This window comes from Bubalus bubalis, chromosome 6 (assembly GCF_019923935.1).
Source record: "Bubalus bubalis isolate 160015118507 breed Murrah chromosome 6, NDDB_SH_1, whole genome shotgun sequence".
NCBI classification, from domain to species: domain Eukaryota; kingdom Metazoa; phylum Chordata; class Mammalia; order Artiodactyla; family Bovidae; genus Bubalus; species Bubalus bubalis.
In genome coordinates, this window is record NC_059162.1 from 51,319,334 (window position 1) to 51,343,229 (window position 23,896).

Below are 23,896 nucleotides of genomic sequence, written 5' to 3' on the forward strand. Positions count from 1 at the left end.
GAATGAATGAGTGCCCCCTGCAGAGCTTCTAGTTAAAAAAAAGCATAGCAAATTTATGGTATAACAGGTTAGTAGCTAATATTAATTAATGTGTAAGAATACCAAATGATTGTATATTTATATAGATGTTGATATTCAAAATAGTTACAGATTATCTCTATTGTTGTCATTTGTTGAAAACTTTGTGAATTAATTTATTTTCATTTTTGGATGCACTGCATGGCTTATGGGATCGTAGTTCCCTGACCAGGGATTGAATCTGGGCCACAGCACTGAAAGCACGGAGTCCTAACCACTGGACCACCAGGGAATTCCCCCAAAACTTTGTTAAATTACTAAAGGAATTCTAAACCAAAAGATTTTTTTACTTCTGATATATTTTAGAGAAATGATGAGTCAGTTTCAAAGCTTTGAGAGATGCCAATTCTATTATATCCCATCACCCAAAGGAATTACTGTACAGATTAAACCGATGGACAATTTTCCTACTTCTTTTGAATAACAGCAGATGCCTTTCTCTGGATATATCCCCCAAAAGAGGTACAGGAAATTCTGCTCCTCTTGTTTTAGTAAAAATGTCAATGAAATTTGAGATGCATTTACTTAACAATTTCCTGGATCTAAATGGCTGGAAAAGTGAAGGTTTTTCCTAATACTAGCTATCAGCCTAACCACACCAACCTGAGTTTGAACGTCACAGATTAACTCTACATAAATTGACACAAGCATGATAAGTTTTTTTTTATTGTTAAATTACTGTTACCATATGCAGAGAAAAAAGGGACTGTTCTACTTGTGCATTCACATTTTTAATTATTGAATGATAAACAAGTAACTGACCAGTTAGGAAAGGAAAACTAAAGCAAGGGTTTCCTTATAGGTCTTCTAAATTCTCCAATAATTATAGAAAACATGCTCAAGATTTTTAGAAAAAAACCACTTTTTTCTACATATGATATCATATTAATAAACGAACTAAATTGGAAAGACTTCCTCAATAGTAAGGATAGACTAAATCTGGCTAATGCAGTTATCATTTGGATACAATATAAACATCAAAAAAATAAAGAGGTGGCATATTTTAACATTTTCTGAAGTGTTAACACTCTTAATGCTGAGTTTCCAGTTCCAGAATTGTCCATTCCCCTTGGGGTGAACATTCTTCAGAGGAAAAACTAGCCATGGTAATGCTTGCTGAGGAATCATCAAATGGAGATGTTAGTTCACTCCATCTGTTCAAAGTGTCTACATGTGCTTTACCCTGAGGTTTTGAGCTGTCTCGTGCTAAAAGTAGTGTCTGATTAATTAGATACTGTGCTAAATTTAAGTCTTCAGGAACAGAATTTGTGATATTTAAGTTAGAGTCCTGTTCAGAGAGCAGTTGCTTTAATAGTGTCCAGTCTTGTTTTGCAAAGTGTTGCTCATCTTCAAAATCCATGTCTGTAACTTGTGTTTCTGATTCCATTTTCTGCTCAAATGCTTCTGTTACATCCATCTCATATATTGGAGACAGGGTTTTTGAAGGCCGATGGTCATACATGTAGATTTGTGCCACTGTGTCACAACCATCTATGTCTCCTGAAATAATTCATAATACTACACAATGTAAAAATTGCACATGTTGGTACCCCCTCAGAGTTCTGTAGAATTATTAACACAATATAACAGTTATAGTCCAAAAAAATAACACGGGAAAAATAACATTTATACAAAATTGAGAAGATTTTTGAGGCATTTCTTTTTCTCTGTTTAAAAAAAAAACTTGAAGGTAATGTTTAACAGGAAAATCAACATAGGAAACTAACAATAATTCTCCATAATTTAATGTAAAAGCTTGTGATACAGAAAACAAAAATTATTTAAACATAAACAGAATGCACACATATATCTAATTCACTACAATAGAAACTTAAAGAGAAAAAAGGACATGGTTATTTGATGGTGATGTTTAAGGTAAGTCAGTTTCAAAGGGAGAATCAATACATTTTATCTAAAGACTTACTTGTATATTGCACATGCAAAGAAGGATGCAAGCAAGGACAAACAAAAAAGTACAACTTTAAGAGCTCCCTGCTTTTGTGATTTTGCTGAACAGGGACTATCGGTAAGTATTTTTCTTCATTCTGGTATACAATAGCTACTCAATCAGCCACTATTGCATATTTAAATGTGGGTCATAGTTCAAATTACAATAATAAGGAAGACAAACACACAAAACAATTAGACAGGAAACCATCTATACATATGAAATAAGCCTGGGCTTTTTTCATATGTTATCATTTCTCTAAATATAATCTCTTTAAAGAAATTTATCTTTTTACTTGAAAATTTTAGAACAGAATTATAGTGATCCTGAAAGTCTTAATCTCTGTAAAATGCATATAAATTTTAATAATTAATCTAGTTAAAATAGTTCAGTGTTTTTAGTTACATATTACTATACTTATTGCACAGCCCTCTTAGATATATATTAGCATAGTTCATAAATCATATCCAATGTATAATAAAATTTCTAATAGTCAAGAATTCCTATGTTAAATTAGACATAAATAACTAAATAATAGCAAACTATGTTTTTCTCTTTACTCAAAATCTCTTAGTAGGTTAGCTCTAACAAACAACCAAAATTTTTATTAGATGTTAATTTTTCACTAAGATTTTAAGTGAACAATTAAGAGCAACTAGCTAATTTTCATTCTATTAAGAAATTCCAGTTTTCATTTAAAATTTGAATCTGTTGCTTAAGCAGTTATTCTAACTAAAATATAACATTCAGGGGCTACCGACAACTTTAAGATTCTATAAACTCATTTTCTTATGAATTTAGCATGTCTATTTCTGTACATTACCTGCAGATAAAGCAATATTAGCTTTTTCGGTAGCTGTAGAATGGCTTTCTTTCACTTGACCTTCCTGAGGCAGAACTTGACTCCGACAGGAGTCCAGAGACTTTGTGAAGCTGTTCTTTGGTATGTCAGAATTGGATTCTCTTTGATGAAGTTCCAAATGACATGGTCTTTCTTGAGATTTTATATCACTATCTGAAAATTTGCTGTGTGTCTCAAAGTCATTATCCACATTGCTTCCACTACATACTTTATCTCCTGGAGGAAGCTGTATGCCTCCTTTGGACAGGACATCTGTTGTACCCTTTTTTTCTGTGGCTGAAGCACTCTGTTTATCTTTTCTTGATGAGTCAATGCTACTAAGACTCAAGGGAGAGCTTTTGTTTTTATATATACTATTGCTTTTCTTTTGTCTGCATTCTAAAACACTACCTTCACTTCTTTGTGAGTATCTGGAGTAGCAGGTCCTTCCATGATGTTCATGAGAAATGCCATCAAAAACATCAGAAGGTGAGAGAGAATCTACAGAAGGTTGAAAGAGAGCATGGACCTCCCCTTCATCAGATCCTATCTCTTCACATTCATCTACGGAAAGTAAAACAGACCTTTTAAAACTTTTAGTTACACGAAACTCATGACTTTCATTTTCAGTTGCATCTTCAAAAGCTAGATTAATTATCCCCTGAAACTGCTGAAGAGCTGGGTTAGATGTAGAGAAATTTTCTGCAACATTTTCAGCTTCAGACCTTTCATCTTCTGTTTCATCTGCTGAGGAAGAAACCTGATCTACCTCCTGTACAAACTGGACACTGCCCCGTGGAATATTTTCTTTTTCCCTAAGATGAACTATTGTAGATCGAGACCAAATTTCTGGCCTTTTCCTGGGAATCTCATCATCACTTGTTGAATTAACTTGGAAAAGATCACTACTACCTTGCTTTTTCATTTTCACTTCAATTCTTAAGTTGCTATCATATATTTTTAATTCTTCAGGAGTACTGGTATCACTGCTGCTCCTTCCAAGAAAATCATGGCACAGCATAGTGCCACATTTAGAAACCCCTCTGTCATTTGACCCATCATCATCCTGAGACCCTCCAGCATCATAGTCTTCAGATCTGGGCTTTATGTCATCAGAGGATGTTGTAACACTGCCACTGTCTGATTCAGGACTCTCTCTCTGATGCAGAACATTGGTACTCAAATTCCAGTGACTCATGAATGGTGCTTCTGGAGTTTCATGGCTCTCTGAAGTTTCTGTTGTTTCCATATCTTTAGAATTTTTCCCTGATATTTGTTCCAAAAAACACTTGGAGGAAATATGTGACTCTACTGTAGCATGATTGTCTTCATTCATGGCAGAGTCATCAGACAACTGACTAGGAACTGTCTCTTCTTCTACATGAATTTTAGATTTTCTGTCATCTTGACCAGAATTTAAGGTACCATTTGTCTTTTCAGGAACCCAAGGTAATACATCTTTCACACATTTAATGCTTAATTTTTGGTTTGTATCTTTTCTCCCTACTTGCTTCTTCCTATCTGATTCTGAATGGAGTTGTTCTACGTGTGCTGAGTCTAAGTCACAAACGGGATTAGAGTTCAAAGAGTTTTCTTCAGGATTTGAAATCATGGATTTTAGAGCAGTGGTACTATAAAATTTTGGATCGACATTATCAGTCTCATCAGAATGACAAGGTATTTTAGCTGTGGTGTAGTGATCTATTTTTTTGTGGCCAGAAACATTTGTTTCACTTTTAACTGAACAGATCTGTTTTGATTCCAGTTCATGTTTTATTAATTTATCCAGATTTGAAATATTTTGGCATTCTAACACCAACTTCTCTTTTTCTTGATTGTTCAGTGTCTTCTGTGAGTCGAGTATGCACGGTGACTGAAATGCTTCTGCATCACTGGTTTTGGCTGTGAGATTAGTTAGAGGTTCATGAGGCTTCTGTTCAGAAACACTGCCTTTGTTATTATTGTCACATACATCAAGAAACACACTTTTTTGGACAACAGATGGTTCGCTTTTTAAAGGTCTCTGAGAAGAAGGCAGAGTCTTCAGTATAACCTGTTCAGGAAGTGTTTTCGGTTTTGAATCTTTATTATTCAAATTTTCACCTCTTTTGGGTTGATTTGGGATTTTAGGCATTGTGACCTTTTTTGCACTAATCTTAGGCAAAGTTGTTTGTCCTTGCTTGACAATTTTTCTCTTAGGTGTCTGTTTATCTGTAGTTACACTGTGGTCCAATTTTGTCACATTTTCATCAGATTGCCTTGAAGAAACTGAAGATTTTACTGAATTTGGTGATCCTTGGGATCCTAAGAAAAGAAAATTAAAAAATATATCTTCCAGTTTGTGAGTGAAATTCAATATGGTTTTTAAAATCCTTTAAAAGAAACAAAAAGATAACATGATGAAATGGTAACATAAGATCAAATGGACAATTACAAATTAGGAGTTAGTGACTTGATAAAATAAAAAATATTTTTTACTGCAAATATAGAGAACCTATTGCAGCATCTTAAGTAAAATTATTAAAATAGGCTCTCTCTTCTTCAAGCAAAGAGCATTGAATCTTATGCCAGAATTGGATTTGCATAAATATACGCAGGTAGAAAAATCTGGTTTTCTTATGCCAAGAGAGTAATAAGGGTCTTCCCTTTGAAATTCTAGGGGCGGAAAATAGACTGTTCCACACAGTTGAAAAGGAGAATCAAACTAAATATAAAATAGAAATGTTGAAACTGTTGCAATTTTTTCTTCGAACAGTAAAAAAATAATTTATTTCTCATAACCAGATCATTATTATAGCTCATTAGGGTTAACAACTTAGATCTGCAGTTGAAACTAAAGCTGGTTACTGGAAGGAAAGAGGATTGATTTTGAGAATTCACTTGTTTATAATGGTTGAAGTTCTAGAGATGATATTTTGAGCATTTAAAACTGTCAAACAGAATTACCAAATCTTTTTAAATGTTTAATTTTTATCTGTTATTAGAATATGAACAATTTTTCTCTGGCTTATTTTAAAATTTACTTTCAGTATTAATTCATTACCTACATCAGAACTGTGTTTAGCATTTTACAAACTTCTCTTACATATGTGAATGCTTAATGCATAAAGCAAACTAATTTTTAAAATCTGTTATTATATTAGCAAATTATGCAATCTGATCAGTATTCTTCTCTTTCTTAGAACATGGAAAACAACAGGCACAGCACAGAGTCTAGAGAGAAAATTCTTCCTTCCTATGTATGACAGCTCTCTAGACTGTACCATTAGTTTTTAAAGAGCTCTTTAGTGTTGGCTTTGCAGATGGAATTCTTAGAGTTATCAGGGAAGCTTTGAAGAAATACAAGCATAATATACAGAAGGACCAGAAATGCAGATAGCCTAGTGACTCCCTTAATATGATTTTCACAAAAGAAAATAAAGAGTAAACTTATACCCCAAAATACTAAAATACTTGTCTGAAAAGTGGAAGAATAAAATCTTGTCTCTGAAGTATGAAATGAATGTAAAATGAGTGAAGTCATGTTATATTTTGCTTATCTGTTGCTGAAGTTCCAGAATCAGAGTTCTGCTTATTCCATTTAAACAAAGAAGTAAAACCTAGGAGTATTTCAACTTTACCTTGAGTTTTAGGAAGATTAGCTGTGGCATTCTTTGTCCTCTGCGGAGCTGTAGCACATCCATTGCCATTTCCTCTTTTTTTAAAAATTGCCTGTGGTACTGGATCACTGTATCCTTTGCTGGTGATCTTCTTTAGCACACTAAGAAAAATTATTTGTGTTCAGTATTACACTGAGACTCTGAAACATAATTTTTTAAAAGACCTATGCATGAAATATAGTTTTTCACAACACTGTAAATCAATTAAACATCAATTAAAAAAAAAAGCAAAAAGAAAAATACTTTTTCTCAAAGAAGTAAAAAATATCTCTTTTCTGAAAATAGAAAAAGTCATATGTTTGTAAGTGTTTAAGTTTATAAAACTGTAGCTCAATTATGGGAAAGCAATGCATAATTAGGTGCCACAAGGATACATTATTCTTCTATCATTTTGTATAATAAGTTTTAAAGTATCATTATGTAAATATATTAAGTTTTCTAAGGAAAAATATTTTAACAATATTTAGCTAGAAGTTAGTATATGATTGACTTCCAGAGAAAGCTAATGTCTAGGTAAAATAATGAAGACTTACCTGTTATGTGTATTAGATTCCTGTTCATGAGTGCTTTTTTTATTGGAAATTCCATTGGTATCTTTTGAAACAGGTCGAGATTTCATTGCTGTAAATGAAGATGAGTGAGTCATGAGATTGAACAGTAACTATGTAATAATTATGTATAAATTCACTGGTCATACAATATACACAAAATTAAATGTTAGAATGAGAAAAACTTTTTCCTCAGTTTGCATAAATATATGTAACTAAATTCTTTTTGGCATTTGAAACTAAATAAAAGTATCAGAGTGCTAAAACTCACCTACAGTGGAAGTTTTGATACCTTCTACACTGTTTTTCACAGTCTGTCCTCGAGAGTCACAAGAGGAAGGTTTATGACCAGGAAGCTTCTCTTTCATTGACCCATTTTCTTTTGGTTCATCTAGAGAGTCAGTGGAAGTCAGTAATTCCATACTTGAATTTGTAGATCTGCTGGAGGGACCTGCAATTCGGAGGTGTGGAGAATCTTTGCCTGTCACTTTCTTCAAAGGCTTTGCTTTGGCTTGCACATTTAAATTTCCAGTGAGTACCTTGGGTCTGGCACCTGTAATTTGCTCTTCCTGATTTCTCACTCCTTTTCCATTTCCTGAATTTTTCTGTTCATTTGCTGCTGCTGTTGCTGATCTTTCCACAGCTTGTCTAGGTGACAGGTTTGTTGACTTTGCATTATCACTGTTTTCCGTTTTGGGCTTTATGATAGCTTTGGGCTTTCCAGAAACATTTTTTTCCACAGTTTTTAGTTCTTTTGTACTCTTGGATGCTGGTTTTGGATCCTTTTCCTTTAAATCATCATGCTTCAAAGTTTTATTTATAGAATTTCTATTAGTACTTGATGAATGTCCAGAGGCTCCTAATCCATCAGATTTCATCTTCTGATGAGCAGAGAGATAACTCAGACACTCTTTCTTGTTACTTCCTCCAGCGGATTTGTTTTTTATAGCACCACAGTCAGAAACCTGTTTTCTTTGCTACAAAAAAGAAAAAAAAATACTTTGTATTTTGCCAAGTCTTTGACATGTAATGCTTTATGTTTCAATAGCCAGTTTTTCAAAGAGGAAAAAGCCGCAAAATTCACATTATGATTTAGGGCCACTTAAAACTTGAATTATCTTGGATCACTTAAATGTGTCTTTGATCACCTTACCTTAATCAAATCTGAAATGCAACAAACAACAATTAATAGGAAATTCTACTTTTAAAAAGGCATACTATTTAACTTTATGAAATTATGGTAGAGATGAACACTTAATGGTATTAGGATGCCTTGGGTAAACGATAGTATCCCACATTTTTTGAAAGCCCACTCCCAGGTTTTGTGCTAAAATGCTTTTCATATATCATCTCACGTATTCCTCACAACAATTCTGTAAGATATCTCCTGCTGCTATCTCCATTTCTTAGACAAGAAACCAGGGGTTAAAGCAGGTATGGAATTTACCCAAGGCCATGGGCTTCCCAGGTGATGCTAGTGGTAAAGAACCCACCTGCCAATGCAGGAGATGTAAGAGACAAGGGTTCAGTATCCGGGTCAGGAAGATCTCCTGGAGGAGGGCACGGCAGCCCGCTCCAGTATTCTTGCCTGGAAAATCCCATGGACAGAGAAGCCTAGCAGGCTATAATCCATAGGGTCGCAAATAATCAGACATGACTGAAGCAACTTAGCACTCACATGCATGCACATGATGAAAAGGGACTGAACTAGGACTTGAGCTCAAGATTTACTGCTTTAAGCAGGTAGTCATTATATGGTAAACTCTGAGGGACATCATAATGATTTTTCACCAAAAATTCTCTCTTCAATCCTATTTACCAAATGCCAGAAACTTTATCACTGAATATTTAGTCCTCTGGAGGAAAGGGCCAGAGGGAAACTTCTGGGAAATAACACATTGACATTTGAAAAGTTTGGTTTTGGGGCAGGGGAAAAGCAAAAAAAAAAAACCCCAAACCCATAAACATCGCCCACAGCATCTTAATACAGTATTGGTTGTCTGGAGAAAAGAAAAGGGGTCCTAAAAACAAATGAAATAGGTAAAAAGAGGAAAATAGAAGGGCACTAAAGACAATTCATCTACTTTATCATTTTGGTTAGAACCAACCTTGTATGGAAGTGAATAACTGGTATGAATTATAGAATAAAATTTTAAGAATATATTGCCATTTTTTATGTAAATACTTCCCCCCCTTCATTGGAAGGCTGTTATGAAATTGTAGAGGTGTGAGGCAGAACCTGTGTTGTCTTCTTTGATCCCTTAGCACCAGGCACCTCACACACTGGGTACTCAAAGAACGTGTGATGATGGTTATCTACCTGGAGCATATATTGATATACAGTTCAAGTTCTAGTTATTTCTAAATATAGAAAACTTCTATTTACAATGGAAATTTGTTTAAGATAGAAATAACATAGGTAAGTGTGTGTTTATGTTCATATACACATACATATATACATAAATAATAAATAAGCTAGTTAAGTTTAGCAAAAAGCAAGGTATAAAGAATTATTAGATTCTTATTCTAACTTTGCTTCAAAATGAAGAAAAAAATCTCAGATATTTAAGAACTCATTATTAACGTCTCTGGGCCTTGAATTATGCATATTTAGGGGTACAAACTGGTCCCATTCAGTGGAGTGTACTAGGATTCTGTGTAATACTTGTAAAGTTCAAATAGGCTTGGTCCTCGATTTTGTTTTCTTGATCAAATCTTAGCTCAAAAAATAAATTTCTCTATTTTTAATACTTAAGACCAGGAAGACTCTGATGTTAGACCTCTTCCCACCTTTAAAACTAATCTTACATAATTTACTCTATCCTGGAGTCTATTTATTTTAAAGTATTTATATAGTATATGGAGTAGGTGGCTGCGCGGGCACAGGAGGGCCGAGAGGAGCTACTCCACGTTCAAGGTCAGGAGGGGCAGCGGTGAGGAGATACCCCTTGTCCAAGGTAAGGAGCAGTGGCTGTGCTTTGCTGGAGCAGCTGTGAAGAGACACCCCACGTCCAAGGTACGGGAAACCCAAGTAAGACGGTAGGTATTGCGAGAGGGCATCAGAGGGCAGACACACTGAAACCATAATCACAGAAAACTAGTCAACCTAATCACATGGACCACAGCCTTGTCTAACTCAATGAAACTAAACCATGCCCTGTGGGGCCGCCCAAGACGGGCGGGTCATGGTGGAGAGGTCTGACAGAATATGGTCCACTGCAGAATGGAATGGCAAACCACTTCAGTATTCTTGCCTTGAGAACCCCATGAGCAGTATGAAAAGGCAAAATGATAGGATACTGAAAGAGGAACTCCCCAGGTCAGTAGGTGCCCAATATGCTACTGGAGATCAGTGGAGAAATAACTCCAGAAAGAATGAAGGGATGGAGCCAAAAGCAAAAACAATACCCAGCTGTAGATGTGACTGGTGATAGAAGCAAGGTCCGATGCTGTACAGAGCAATATTGCATAGGAACCTGGAATGTTAGGTCCATAAATCAAGGCAAATTGGAAGTGGTCAAACAGGAGATGGCAAGAGTGAATGTCGACATTCTAGGAATCAGAGAACTAAGATGGACTGGAATGGGTGAATTTAACTCAGATGACCATTATATCTACTACTGCGGGCAGGAATCCCTCAGAAGAAATGGAGTAGCCATTATGGTCAACGAAAGAGTCCGAAATGCAGTACTTGGATGCAATCTCAAAAATGACAGAATGATCTCTGTTCGTTTCCAAGACAAACCATTCAATATCACAGTAATCCAAGTTTATGCCCCAACCAGTAATGCTGAAGAAGCTGAAGTTGAACAGTTCAGTGAAGACCTACAAGACCTTTTAGAACTAACACCCAAAAAAGATGTCCTTTTCATTATGGGGGACTGGAGTGCAAAAGTAGGAAGTCAAGAAACACCTGGAGTAACAGGCAAATTTGGCCTTGAAATACAGAATGAAGCAGGGCAAAGGCTAATAGAGTTTTGCCAAGAGATCGCACTGGTCATAGCAAATACCATCTTCCAACAACACAAGAGAAGACTACACATGGACATCACCACATGGTCAACACTGAAATCAGATTGATTATATTCTTTGCAGCCAAAGATGGAGAAGCTCTATACAGTCAGCAAAAACAAGACTGGGAGCTGACTGTGGCTCAGATCATGAACTCCTTTTGCCAAATTCAGACTTAAATTGAAGAAAGTAGGGAAAACCACTAGACCATTCAGTTCAGTTCAGTCACTCAGTTGTGTCCGTCTCTTTGCGACCCCATGAATCGCAGCACGCCAGGCCTCCCTGTCCATCACCAACTCCCGGAGTTCACTCAGACTCATGTCCATTGAGTCAGTGATGCCATCCAGCCATCTCATCCTCTGTCATCCCCTTCTCCTCCTGCCCCCAATCCCTCCCAGCATCAGAGTCTTTTCATGACCTAAATCAAATCCCTTATGATTATACAGTGGAAGTGAGAAATAGATTTAAGGGACTAGCTCTGATACACAGAGTGCCTGATGAACTATGGACTGAGGTTCACGACATTGTACAGGAGACAGGGATCAAGACCATTCCCATGGAAAAGAAATGCAAAAAAGCAAAATGGCTGTCTGGGAAGGCCTTACAAATAGCTGTGAAAAGAAGGGAAGCGAAAAGCAAAGGAGAAAAAGAAAGATATAAGCATCTGAATGCAGAGTTCCAAAGAATAGCAAGAAGAGATAAGAAAGCCTTCTTCAGCAATCATCGCAAAGAAATAGAGGAAAACAACAGAATGGGAGAGACTAGAGATCTCTTCAAGAAAATTAGAGATACCAAGGAAACATTTCATGCAAAGATAGGCTCGATAAAGGACAGAAATGGTATGGACCTAACAGAAGCAGGAGATATTAAGAAGACATGGCAAGAATACACAGAAGAACTGTACAAAAAAGATCTTCATGACCAAGATAATCACGATGGTGTGATCACTGACCTAGAGCCAGACATCCTGAAATGTGAAGTCAAGTGGGCCTTAGAAAGCATCACTACGAACAAAGCTAGTGGAGGTGATGGAATTCCAGTTGAGCTATTTCAAATCCTGAAAGATGATGGTGTGAAAGTGCTATACTCAATATGCCAGCAAATTTGGAAAACTTAGCAATGGCCACAGGACTGGAAAAGGTCAGTTTTCATTCCAATCCCAAAGAAAGGCAATGCCAAAGAATGCTCAAACTACCACACAATTGCACTCATCTCACATGCTAGTAATGCTCAAAATTCTCCAAGCAGGCTTCAGCAATATGTGAACTGTGAACTTCTTGATGTTCAAGCTGGTTTTAGAAAAGGCAGAGGAATCAGACATCAAATTGCCAACATCTGCTGGATTATCGAAAAAGCAAGAGTTCCAGAAAAACATCTATTCTGCTTCACTGACTATGCCAAAGCCTTTGACTGTGTGGATCACAATAAACTGTGGAAAATTCTGAAAGAGATGGGCATACCAGACCACCTGACCTGCTTCTTGAGAAACCTATATGCAGGCCAGGAAGCAACAGTTAGAACTGGACATGGAACAACAGACTGGTTCCAAATAGGAAAAGGAGTACGTCAAGGCTGTATATTGCCACCCTGCTTATTTAACTTATACGCAGAGTACATCATGAGAAACGCTGGGCTGGAGGAAGCACAAGCTGGAATCAAGATTGCTAGGAGAAATATCAATAACCTCAGATATGCAGATGACACCACCCTTATGGCAGAAAGTGAAGAGGAACTAAAAAACCTCCTGATGAAAGTGAAAGAGGAGAGCGAAAAAGTTGGCTTAAAGCTCAACATTCAGAAAACGAAGATCATGGCATCTGGTCCCATCACTTCATGGCAAATAGATGGGGAAACAGTGGAAACAGTGTCAGACTTTATTTTTTAGGGCTCCAAAATCACTGCAGATGGTGACTGCAGCCATGAAATTAGAAGACGCTTACTCCTTGGAAGGAAAGTTATGACCACCCTAGACAGCATATTCCAAACCAGAGACATTACTTTGCCAACAAAGGTCCATCTAGTCAAGGCTATGGTTTTTCCAGTGGTCGTGTATGGATGTGAGAGTTGGACTGTGAAAAAAGCTGAGTGCTGAAGAATTGATGCTTTTGAACTGTGGTGTTGCAGAAGACTCTTGAGAGTCCCTTGGACTGCAAGGAGATCCAACCAGTCCATCCTAAAGGAGACCAGTCCTGGGTGTTCTTTGGAAGGAATGATGCTAAAGCTGAAACTCCAGTACTTTGGCCACCTCATGTGAAGAGTTGACTCACTGGTAAAGACTCTGATGCTGGGAGGGGTTGGGGGCAGGAGGAGAAGGGGTCGACAGAGGATGAGATGGCTGGATGGAATCACCGACTCGATGGATGTGAGTCTGAGTGAACTCTGGGGGCTGGTGATGGACAGGGAGGCCTGGCGTGCTGCGATTCATGGGGTCGCAAAGAGTGGGACACTACTGAGCGACTGAACTGAACTGAACTGATAGTGCTTTAGAAATTTCAGCATTAACATTACATGGTGAGAATTCAATGTATATGCATTTTTAGACAATCTGTGATTTATATCTACAAAGTTTACATATGTTTCTTATATACAATTGACCAATTAGGAATGTTCACCACATGATAAAGAAGAAGAGTAACCCTCTAAAGCCTTCCTCTTAGACACACTTTCAGGTCTAGTACATTCCTTTACATTGTTTTTACTAGATTTTAACTTTTTAAATGATGGAGCTAGTATGTTATGAAATAGACTTTGGGAAATAGTCCTAGGAGGACTTTTTGTACTAGCAAAAAGCTCCGGTGTCCCACAGTTTTTCACCCAAGACATTTGGAGCTTGACCTCTGCCACAGCCATGAGAGCTACTGGTTGTGGCTTGAAGCTGTATGAGTTCCTATCTACTAGCCGATAAGGCAGAGAAGATTCCCTATTCCATTCTTGCAAGGGCAATATATTCTTTGCATTTCAAACTGGAACTCTCAGTGTATGTCTCCATATCATTGGAATGCATGTCTAGGTTAGTATAATTTTGTACTTCACATATATTAAGTTAGCTAGACTGAAACTCTAACCATCATTAATAATGTGTGTGTGTATGTGTGTGTATGAGTGCTGCTGCTGCTGCTAAGTGACTTCAGTCGTGTCCGACTCTGTGTGACCCCATAGACGGCAGCCCACCAGGCTCCCCCGTCCCTGGGATTCTCCAGGCAAGAACACTGGAGTGGGTTGCCATTTCCTTCTCCAATGCATGCAAGTGAAAAGTGAAAGTGAATTCGCTCAGTCGTGTCGGACTCTTCGCGACCCCATGGACTGCAGCCCACCAGGCTCCTCCGTCCATGGATTTTCCAGGCAAGAGTACTGGAGTGGGTGCCATTGCCTTCTCCGGTGTGTATGTGTAAATGTGCTAAAAAAACAAATAATATAAAACTTACCATCTTAATTATTTTTAAGTGGGTAGTACAGTCAGGTTGACTATATATGCCTTGCTGTGCAACAAACCTCTAGAACTTTTTCACCTTGCAAAACTGAAACTTAATCCTCATTGAACAATTATTCCCCTTTGCCTTGTCTCCCCAGACCCTGGCAGCCACCATTCTACTTTGTTTTTAAGAGTTTGACTATTTTGGTTAGCGACTTAGCAGCAGCAGCAGCATGTAAGTACACCAAGTAACTTTTAAAGTGAACACAACTGTACTCTTGATGTTAATTGCCTTTTGCACACCAAAAATACCTTATGTGGATTAAAATCTTAGTTTAGAGAAAACTGGGACAACTAAAATCTTCTTTTTAAGAAGTAGGTTAATTAGAAAAATAGACATGGAAATGGATTTAGAATTCTGGACAATTTCTGATCTGGAATAGTTCCACTATGCTAGTTGCCAAAAAGGTTTTCAAGGAAATAAAAAAGGTAGACAATATTTCACTTCCCATGTCAACTGGATATAAAAAATGCATATCACTTAAAAATTTAAAACTGTTAACTTGATTTAAAAAAGAGTCAAAATTATTTCCATCCAGGAACAGCTTTAGTTAATGAATAAATTTTAAAAAATTATTCTGAAAATATAAAATAATAAAATTTAAATTATTTTTCATCTGGGCTTATAAAACTGTAAAAGTTTACCTGAGAGCTACTGAATATAGGCTTTTTGCCAAGTCTTCGGTCATCACCTTTGTCAAATGCAGCTGTAGGGGAAAAATAGCAATTTATTTTTATAGGAAGCACTCTTATTACCATAGAAGTAAAGGGATAATAATATATCAGCAGGAAATGCTATATTTTGATGGAAATAACTTTTAAAAAGCTGAAACAATCTAATACACTAAATAACTATCTGCTTTAGAAGTTATCTTAAAGAAATTTATTTTGAATCTTATTTTCTTGTTCCTATGGATTTTATGTTATTAAAATTAATACATGAGAAACATATAGCCTTGTGGAAAAGATTTGTACATTTACAAAAACCTAGAATTTTCTCAAGGTGTGAAATTTTAGAGATAACTTCCTTTTAGCTGGTTTTCCAAATTAAAAAACTACAGATTGTGGCAAATGTAATATTTTATGAACTATTAAATATGAGAAAATTTCTATCCTAAAAATATAAAAACACTTAAAATTTTCTAATTTTGCAGGTATGTCAGGAGGAAAGAGTAAAGAGAAAAAACATGGTTTTGTTGAAAATAAAACATAAGACAATCCTTAAACTTTATATCATTCTTTTTAGAATTACATAAAAATTCATTTTATAGGTTTAAGTTTATATGGGAATTATTGGGGAACTCAGTTGATATTCTTTAAATAAGAATTTAAATGACGTCGGGGAAAAATATAGGAATAATGATACAAGAGCTATAAATATAGTTTAGCTAATGGATTTTTTCCTTTTGAAGGTTATGTAGCTTTAAAATACATTTTGAAGAGATATATATAATTTCCAAATTTATTTTTATTAAAACAGCTGATGAAAAATACATTAAATTATCTGTAATTCTACCATACACCTTCTACTATCTCTGTTCTATAGGAATTATGTTATAAGACAAAGCAGGTTCCTAGAAATAGCATTACAAGGACTGGTTTGTGGTCAGCAAATGACTGCACAAAAATATACAGGTAGAAATTAATTCAAGATTTCTCCCAAAGATCAGTAACTCAAACTAGAACATAAGAAATGTTATAAAAAAGAGAACCCAGAATTACTCCTTATCTGGGATTTCCCAATGCAGTAATTATGCATAGGTTAGGACTCATTATAATTCAACATATTTAAGATTTTAAAAATTATTTTTACACTGATGTAGTAGATTGAAAAGTTCTTTTTGACAATTAGTTGGAATGCCAATAACATTTTGTTGTAGATATGTGTATGTGTTTGTATTTACATGTATTTTATATTAGCACTCTGCAGAACTAAGATAAAGAAGATTGTTTGGGACCCAACTATGAAATCCTTTAAAAAATGGAGAAAAACAAAGTTTACTTTCAAACAGAAGAGAGTTGACTGACACCTACGCATGGAATGCTGATCTTATTTTTTCACACTGAATCATACAGATGAACTGTCATCTAAAAATCAGAACAGAAATAGTCACAGGAAAAAAATTTCAATTTATAAAGACCTTCTCATGACTTTTGTTGTTTCATAGATTTTGTTGTTTTATTATTTTGTTGGATTTCTTTGCAAAGTATTCCTGAGATCACATCTAGCTACACTAACATGTTATACTTCTAACACAAGACAGAGCAGATCATATTCTGACTAAACCATTAAAGAATTTAATATATCCATGTGTTATCAAGAATATATTATATCATATATGTCTTCGATGTTTTATAGTACAGAAATGTTTGCTTCATAAAATACAGTCTCTTAAAATGTTTTGAAAAATAAACTTACTGAATCTGTCAATATTTTTCCTAAGGTACCTGCTTTAATCCAAAAATAGTCATGAAGCCATTTTTAGTTCCACACCCTCAATTTTCTATTGTAACATTTTGAACACATTCTGAGCAGTATACCTCCTTTGTTTAATGCTAATATTTCAAATGGTACCTATTAAATGTCAAAGACCACTGTGCGGCTCCTGAGGGACACTCCGCAATAGCACACATCATATCACTGAACCAATCGATCGTGAAATAAAGCCATCTAATCTAAGCAAAACCACAAGGAAGGGTATCTTATGCAAAAGAAGATGGAAAACCTTTATGGAAAAATATATTTTGAAAGGGAGAGAAAGTATGTTTGGTAATCTGTTCTGTATGGGTTACATTTTCTATACTTCTAATCTCTCTACAAGAATGCTTTTAAGCAAATTTGCTAGAACACTTGCTAATACAAAGTAGAATTATATATGTATGTATAAAGGAAATGAGTTTCATTTTCAAAAAACAAACAAAAAAATGCATGATTTATTAAAACTGCCTAAACATACTATCACTTGTTTCAATTAGCAGGCTGTTATCGAACGGAAGCAAATAAATGTTAACCCTACCACTTATTGGAATTCCTTTAAAATATCCCTTGTCACAATTATAGGAATAAAAAATCTGAAGGCTAACATACCTGCTTGGATTTTCTGTTGATCATCTGTGCTCATCAGCTTCCAGCTTTCTGTGTGACGAACAGCATAGAAAGACTGAACCAGGAAGATCCACAGCTTATCACGCAGAGCCTGGATCTTGCACGTAAAACCCTGTGTTCAGGCAACAAATCAGCAGCTGGTGAGAGCCACATTGTCATAGCAACCAGTCATTATTCCTTTCCGAATCTACTTACTCCTAAGCTAGATCAATGATGTCATCACTTAGATTTTTAAGATCGTAGGGTACAAGTTATTTATGAAGGCTTACTCTTCAACAACAGAATTTTATAGTGAACATGAGCCTTATTCTTTCACTCTTGTCCTTTTAACCAAACACTGTTTTAAACTACCAATAACCTTTATATAAATACCTTCCACATCCTTTTCAAATCAACTATGACATTACAAGGTCAAATATCCTATGCAGTAATAATAAATATGATGACAATTTTTTGTCATTCTTGAACAAATTGTCAGTATTTGCAATTAGCTTATTTATTACCATTCATGAATTGTTTAAAAATAAAATATATTTTAATTTTGCTTTTTCCCAGTCAATCCAACTTTAACTGCTTTTTTTCTTAAAACAAAAAGGAATTAAAAAATATATTATAAAATTAAAAGACACTGATGATTAAAACTCTAAAACATCCTTTAAAATTCTTTAAGTTTTATATTTAGGAAATTTAATGGAGAGACTGGGGAGAAATACTAAAGTTATGCTGTACCAATTAATATTGCTACCAAACTATGCTTAGAATTAGCCAGCCAAACTTCTAAATTTCTAAACTTCTATAATTATAGTAAGTCCATTTAGAGGTAAATGAAATTTTTAAAATTATGCATTACAAGAAATCCCAAATATACATAAAAGTACAGACTATAACCAATCCCCAGGTATCAAACACTTAGTTTTAATGAATCATGCAACATTTAAAATATGTATATATTTTAAAATCTTATAATACTTTAAATATTTCATCATTTTAATTAATTTTTATGATATTTAATACCATTTCTTTTGTACTGTCAGAGTTCAGTAATGTGTCCAGAGCCATAAGAAGCGAGCAACTATTCTCAGTGGTAATGTTTTCTTCAACAGCTTTAAAAATTTTGTCCAACAGATCAGATGTACTACTCATTGCTTGTGACTATAAAACACAGAAATTGACATATAATAGGAATATGTGTAAGAAATGTGGAAGTCTGGCATGCATCTGGCCATTCATCATAACTGGTTGTATGAATTCAATAAGAAAACTTATTTCTTTTGTTAACAATAATATAATTATTATAATTATAATAATAAATATTATACTAAACCCTTTCCTCTGTTAAAAATATCTGCATGTACACACACACACACACTTCTTAAGAGCCAAAACAGTACTAAGACAGAGCCTAGAAATAAGTAATAAAAGTTCTTTAGTAACTAAATTTAGAGAATGTGGGTCCCAGTAAGACAGAGAATTTTTCATGGACCATAATTGTATTACTGCTCAAAACATCTTTATGACTTCAATTTCTAAAGTACGGCTTAGCTGATTGAGGGCTGGAGTTGGCTATAGTTACATTGTGCCTTGCCAGGGCACTCCAACCTGTCCCTTCCTCCCTTCATTATCTTATGTATGAGCCAAAAATCCTGTCCATCACTGCCCTAAATCCTAGGCAAACATGCCATCTGGTATGGAATTTACTTAAGTCATACTAATTTAATCAAAGGGAACCTGCATTTGAAAACTCTTACATAATTATAATCAAAACACAAAGATGGGACTAAATATAGGATATAATTTTAGACATAGTACCTGTAAGAGAAGAGCAAAATTTTCACTTTGAATGATCTTGGAGAAATTTTCTATAATAAACGCAATGCATTCTTCTTGGAGCTGAGATGCCATGATCAATGCTGACTCTGTCCACTTCACTCTGGGTAAACTGACGATTAGCCTGTCACTTTCCATCAGAAGAAAAGCAGCATTCTTATCATTCTTATAATTTTGAAAATATTGGGGGAAAAAGTTAGATTACTGCTCATAAAAAAACTTTTCAAGCAAATTAAGTACTTTCATTTTCTTGTGATGCTTCCTGCAAAAAACCCAAAATTCCAGATAGCTAATATCTTTGTCATTAGCTTTACATATTTATTCATTCATTCAAAATTATCCTAAAATGGCAAACTTTGAGCTGGAAACAAATCACCTTTAAAGCATAGTTAAAAGAAACATGAGAGCAAAGTTACAAAATAACTACAAAGAAAAGCCTGACTTCCCTGAGATTTTTCACTACTGAGTTAATTTCTGTGCTTACAGATATTCATAGCTGCATGGAGGTACACTGACACAGTATTATTTCTTTTCTGACTATAAAATACATGTTCTTTATTACAAATTTAGAAAGGGTAAAAATTACTTCCAAAACCCAAGTGACTTGCTTCTTCCTAAGACTCTTCTTTTTATATTTTATTTATTTAATAATGATTCAGAATATTATGAATATTTATCTCTATGAAAAAAATGGAATGACAATTTACAAATACCATGTGCTCCAAGGAAAAGGAAAAAATGGCAACTTATAAATTATTGTATTTTATTTGTTTCATTTTTAATTCTTAAACAATCCTTAAATAGGACATACCTATTTACTGAATAAATAGTTATCTGATCAATTGTAGTAGACTGAAAAACATAGCCACAAATTCTTTGTAGCTCAGCTCTTCAAGAGGTGCACTTGACTCCTCATCCCTTGATTCTAAACTAGCTAGTTCACTTGCTGGCACAAAGAAAGATATTGTGCAAGTTTCAGAGCCTAGATCTCAAATACCCTTGTAGCCTGTATCTTTACCCTCTTGGTTCTGGGACCACAAAGCCAAAAAGAAGCCTGGTAAGAAAGCCCAAGGGTGCAGGAGGCCCAGCCTCCAACTTGGCCATCAGCTGAAAGCAGCCTCAGGACTGAGCTCAGGCAAGATATGCAAAAAAATCACCCAGTTGACTCACAGAGAATTCAGTTCAGTTCAGTTCAGTCGCTCAGTTGTGTCCGACTCTTTGCGACCCCATGAACCACAGCACGCCAGGCCTCCCTGTCCATCACCAACCCCCGGAGTTCACCCAAACTCATGTCCATCGAGTTGGTGATGCCATCCAGCCATCTCATCCTCTGTCGTCCCCTTCTCCTCCTGCCCCCAATCCCTCCCAGCATCAGGGTCTTCTCAAATGAGTCAGCTCTTCGCATCAGGTGGCCAAAGTATTGGAGTCTCAGCTTCAACATCAGTCCTTCCAATGAACACCCAGGACTGGTCTCCTTTAGGATGGACTGGTTGGATCTCCTTGCAGTCCAAGGGACTCTCAAGAGTCTTCTCCAACACCACAGTTTAAAAGCATCAATTCTTCAGCGCTCAGCTTTTTTCACAGTCCAACTCTCACATCCATACATGACCATTGGAAAAACCATAGCCTTGACTAGATGTACCTCTGTTGACAAAGTAATGTCTCTGCTTTTTAATATGCTGTCTAGGTTGGTCATAACTTTCCTTCCAAGGAGTAAGCGTCTTTTAATTTCATGGCTGCAATCACCATCTGCAGTGATTTTGGAGCCCCCCAAAAATAAAGTCTTAACACTGTTTCCACTGTTTCCCCATCTATTTGCCATGAAGTGATGGGACCAGATGCCATGATCTTCATTTTCTGAATGTTGAGCTTTAAGCCAACTTTTTCACTCTCCTTTTTCACTTTCATCAAGAGACTTTTTAATTCCTCTTTGCTTTCTGTCATAAGGGTATGTCTTCTTTATATCTGAGGTTATTGATATTTCTCCTGGCAATCTTGATTCCAGCTTGTGCTTCCTCCAGCCCAGAATTTCTCATGATGTACTCTGCATATAAGTTAAATAAGCAGGGTGACAATACTCAGCCTTGACGTACTCCTTTTCCTATTTGGAACCAGTCTGTTGTTCTATGTCCAGTTCTAACTGTTGCTTCCTGACCTAAACAATAGGTTTCTCAAGAGGAGAATAAATTTTATCAATAGTTTAAAGCCACTTAGTTTTGGGGTGATTTGCTACACAGCAATAAATAACTAGAAAACCTGGAAATTTTCCCTGATCTCTACACCTACACCAGATTCCTTTTACACATCATTGTATCAACAGGGCCTAGTATAGAACAGGGTCATAGCAGACACTCAAATGTTTATTGATCTCTAAGCACATCAGAGACTTAGAGTCTGTAAGTGAATTCTTAAGCTAAATTAAGTTTAAACTTTGAACATCAAAACTTTAAAAATTTCACCCATTTACTAAGAATTCTTTCAAAATATATTACATACTTCCCCTGCGTTATTTATTTGAGTAAAAAAAAATTGCAATATGCTATAATTCAAGTCTTTAAAAAATTTACATATTTATTATAATTTACTGTTATCCTTTCCTCCTCTGATGACTTCCTGAGTAACTGTGCAATTACTAAGAGTTTCAGGCAATAAACCAAATTTGTTCTATTATAGGGACTGTTCTAGTATTAGAGACAAGTATAATCAAATAAACTTGGCAGGTATCTATGAAATGCTTACTATATTCATAATGTTATGTGCTCTGACAGTAATCTTTTTAAAAAATATAGATGTATAGTTGTCATAATTTAGCTTGAAATTTATTGGAAAACTAAAATATGGACATAAATGATAACAGATGGTATGTCATCTTATTCCATACTGATCTGAATATATAATAATATTAAATGTTAAGAGTAGCTTGAGGTTCAAAGAAGGAAGGAAATGTAATATACTGCTAGACCAAACAAAATTTTAAATTCAATAGTTACATGGTTCAAATTTCAACAATATATAAAAGGCATTACTAAGAAGTCTCCCACTCCTGTCCCGAGCCACCTATTTTCCCTTGTCCCAATCAATATTATTTATTTTCTGTATTTTTCCAGAGTTATTTTATGTATAACAAATAAAAAAGGTAGTTTTTCCCTCATTTTCCTCAAATGGAGGCATTAATATGCACAGTACTCTGTACTTTGCTTTTATACTGAGTGCACACCTTAAATATTTTTGTTATCAGAATATAAAGAGCCTTATTATTATTTCAACATCTACAGAACAGTCCCTAATATGGACATAAGATACAACCAGACCTCTACTTGTAGGTATTTATGTTGTTTCCAGTTTTTGCTATTACAATGTTGTCATGAAGAACCATGTAGATAACATTATTTCACATGAATGTGAGTATATCTATGGGATAAAATTAATATGCTGGGTCAATATTGCTGGATCAATACTAGTCTTATCTAGGAACTGCCTAATAACTGAGCCTAAGGAATAGGCTTGGATGCCAGAGATCCCAAGAGAGTGAAATAGGGAAGGAGAGAAAGTCAATGGAAGGATATGTTTCCTAGCTGATTGCTAACAAAAGTGTGATCCGCAATACCCATCACCTGAAGCTTGTTAGAAATGCAGAATCTCAGGCTCCACCCCTGACTTACTGATTTAGAATCTACATTTGACCAAGACTCTGAAGTGGTTTTTTTTTTTTTTTTTTTTTTTTGGCTGTGCCATGCTGTATGTAGGATCTCAGCTCCCCAACCAGGGATTGAACCCTGTGTCCCTTGCAGTGGAAGCATGGAGTCCTAACCACTGGACCGCCAAGGAATTCCTGATCCTGAAGTGTTTGTATATACAGTTTGAGAAGCAATGATATATAGCAATTGTTGTTGCGGGCAACAGGGGATCAGTCTTGTTGGGTATCCCCTGAAGAGCTACAGAGAATACAATTTGAATTATTCACCTAAAGGGCTATATCAGGGATATACTTAGTTACTGGTTCCCGTCTCCTGTTGGTCAAGGTTTGCGCCCTGGGATATTCCCTTTCACGGTTTGCATAACTGTGGGTACCCGGGGTGGAGCAGCGGTGAAGCCTCAGAACAGAAAGTGAGAAGTATGTGTGATGTGGCTGAGAAAGTGTTGTCAGGTTACACCCGCGTGCAGCTGCATGCTGCAGCAATGGCTGAAGCGCACACATGGGTCAAGAGGACAGGAGGTGGGGCACCAGAAGGATATAAAGCATTGCTAGCACATATTCAACGCAGTGCTGTTTTCCAAACTGTAGTTTTCTCCCCTAGCAACCTAGAGAAATATATTTAGTGGCTTACAATCAGCATTAGAAAACAAGAAAGAGAAAGGAGAAAAATATAAAATATCAGAACATCATATTTAATATGGTATGTATT

General features: G+C 35.7%; 1 protein-coding gene across 10 annotated transcripts in view; it reads right to left on the minus strand.

Moving 5' to 3' along the window:
* Positions 1 to 716: 716 nt before the first annotated feature.
* BTBD8 (BTB domain containing 8) overlaps positions 717 to 23,896 on the minus strand; it is an 86,750-nt gene continuing 63,570 nt past the window's right edge. For 7 of the 10 annotated variants that reach the window (XM_044944703.2, XM_025288273.3, XM_025288274.3 and 4 more), the window contains 9 exons: positions 19,473 to 19,655; positions 18,678 to 18,815; positions 17,646 to 17,775; positions 15,203 to 15,264; positions 7,346 to 8,051; positions 7,060 to 7,147; positions 6,488 to 6,627; positions 2,850 to 5,171; positions 717 to 1,578 (listed from right to left, as the gene is read on the minus strand). In XM_044944703.2, coding sequence (XP_044800638.2) covers positions 1,109 to 1,578; positions 2,850 to 5,171; positions 6,488 to 6,627; positions 7,060 to 7,147; positions 7,346 to 8,051; positions 15,203 to 15,264; positions 17,646 to 17,775; positions 18,678 to 18,815; positions 19,473 to 19,655 — 4,239 coding nt within the window. In that variant the 3' untranslated portion in view covers positions 717 to 1,108. The remainder of the gene's footprint in view (positions 1,579 to 2,849; positions 5,172 to 6,487; positions 6,628 to 7,059; positions 7,148 to 7,345; positions 8,052 to 15,202; positions 15,265 to 17,645; positions 17,776 to 18,677; positions 18,816 to 19,472; positions 19,656 to 23,896) is intronic. The other 3 variants (XM_044944702.2, XM_006054470.4, XM_006054469.4) reach the window with 3 other exon arrangements.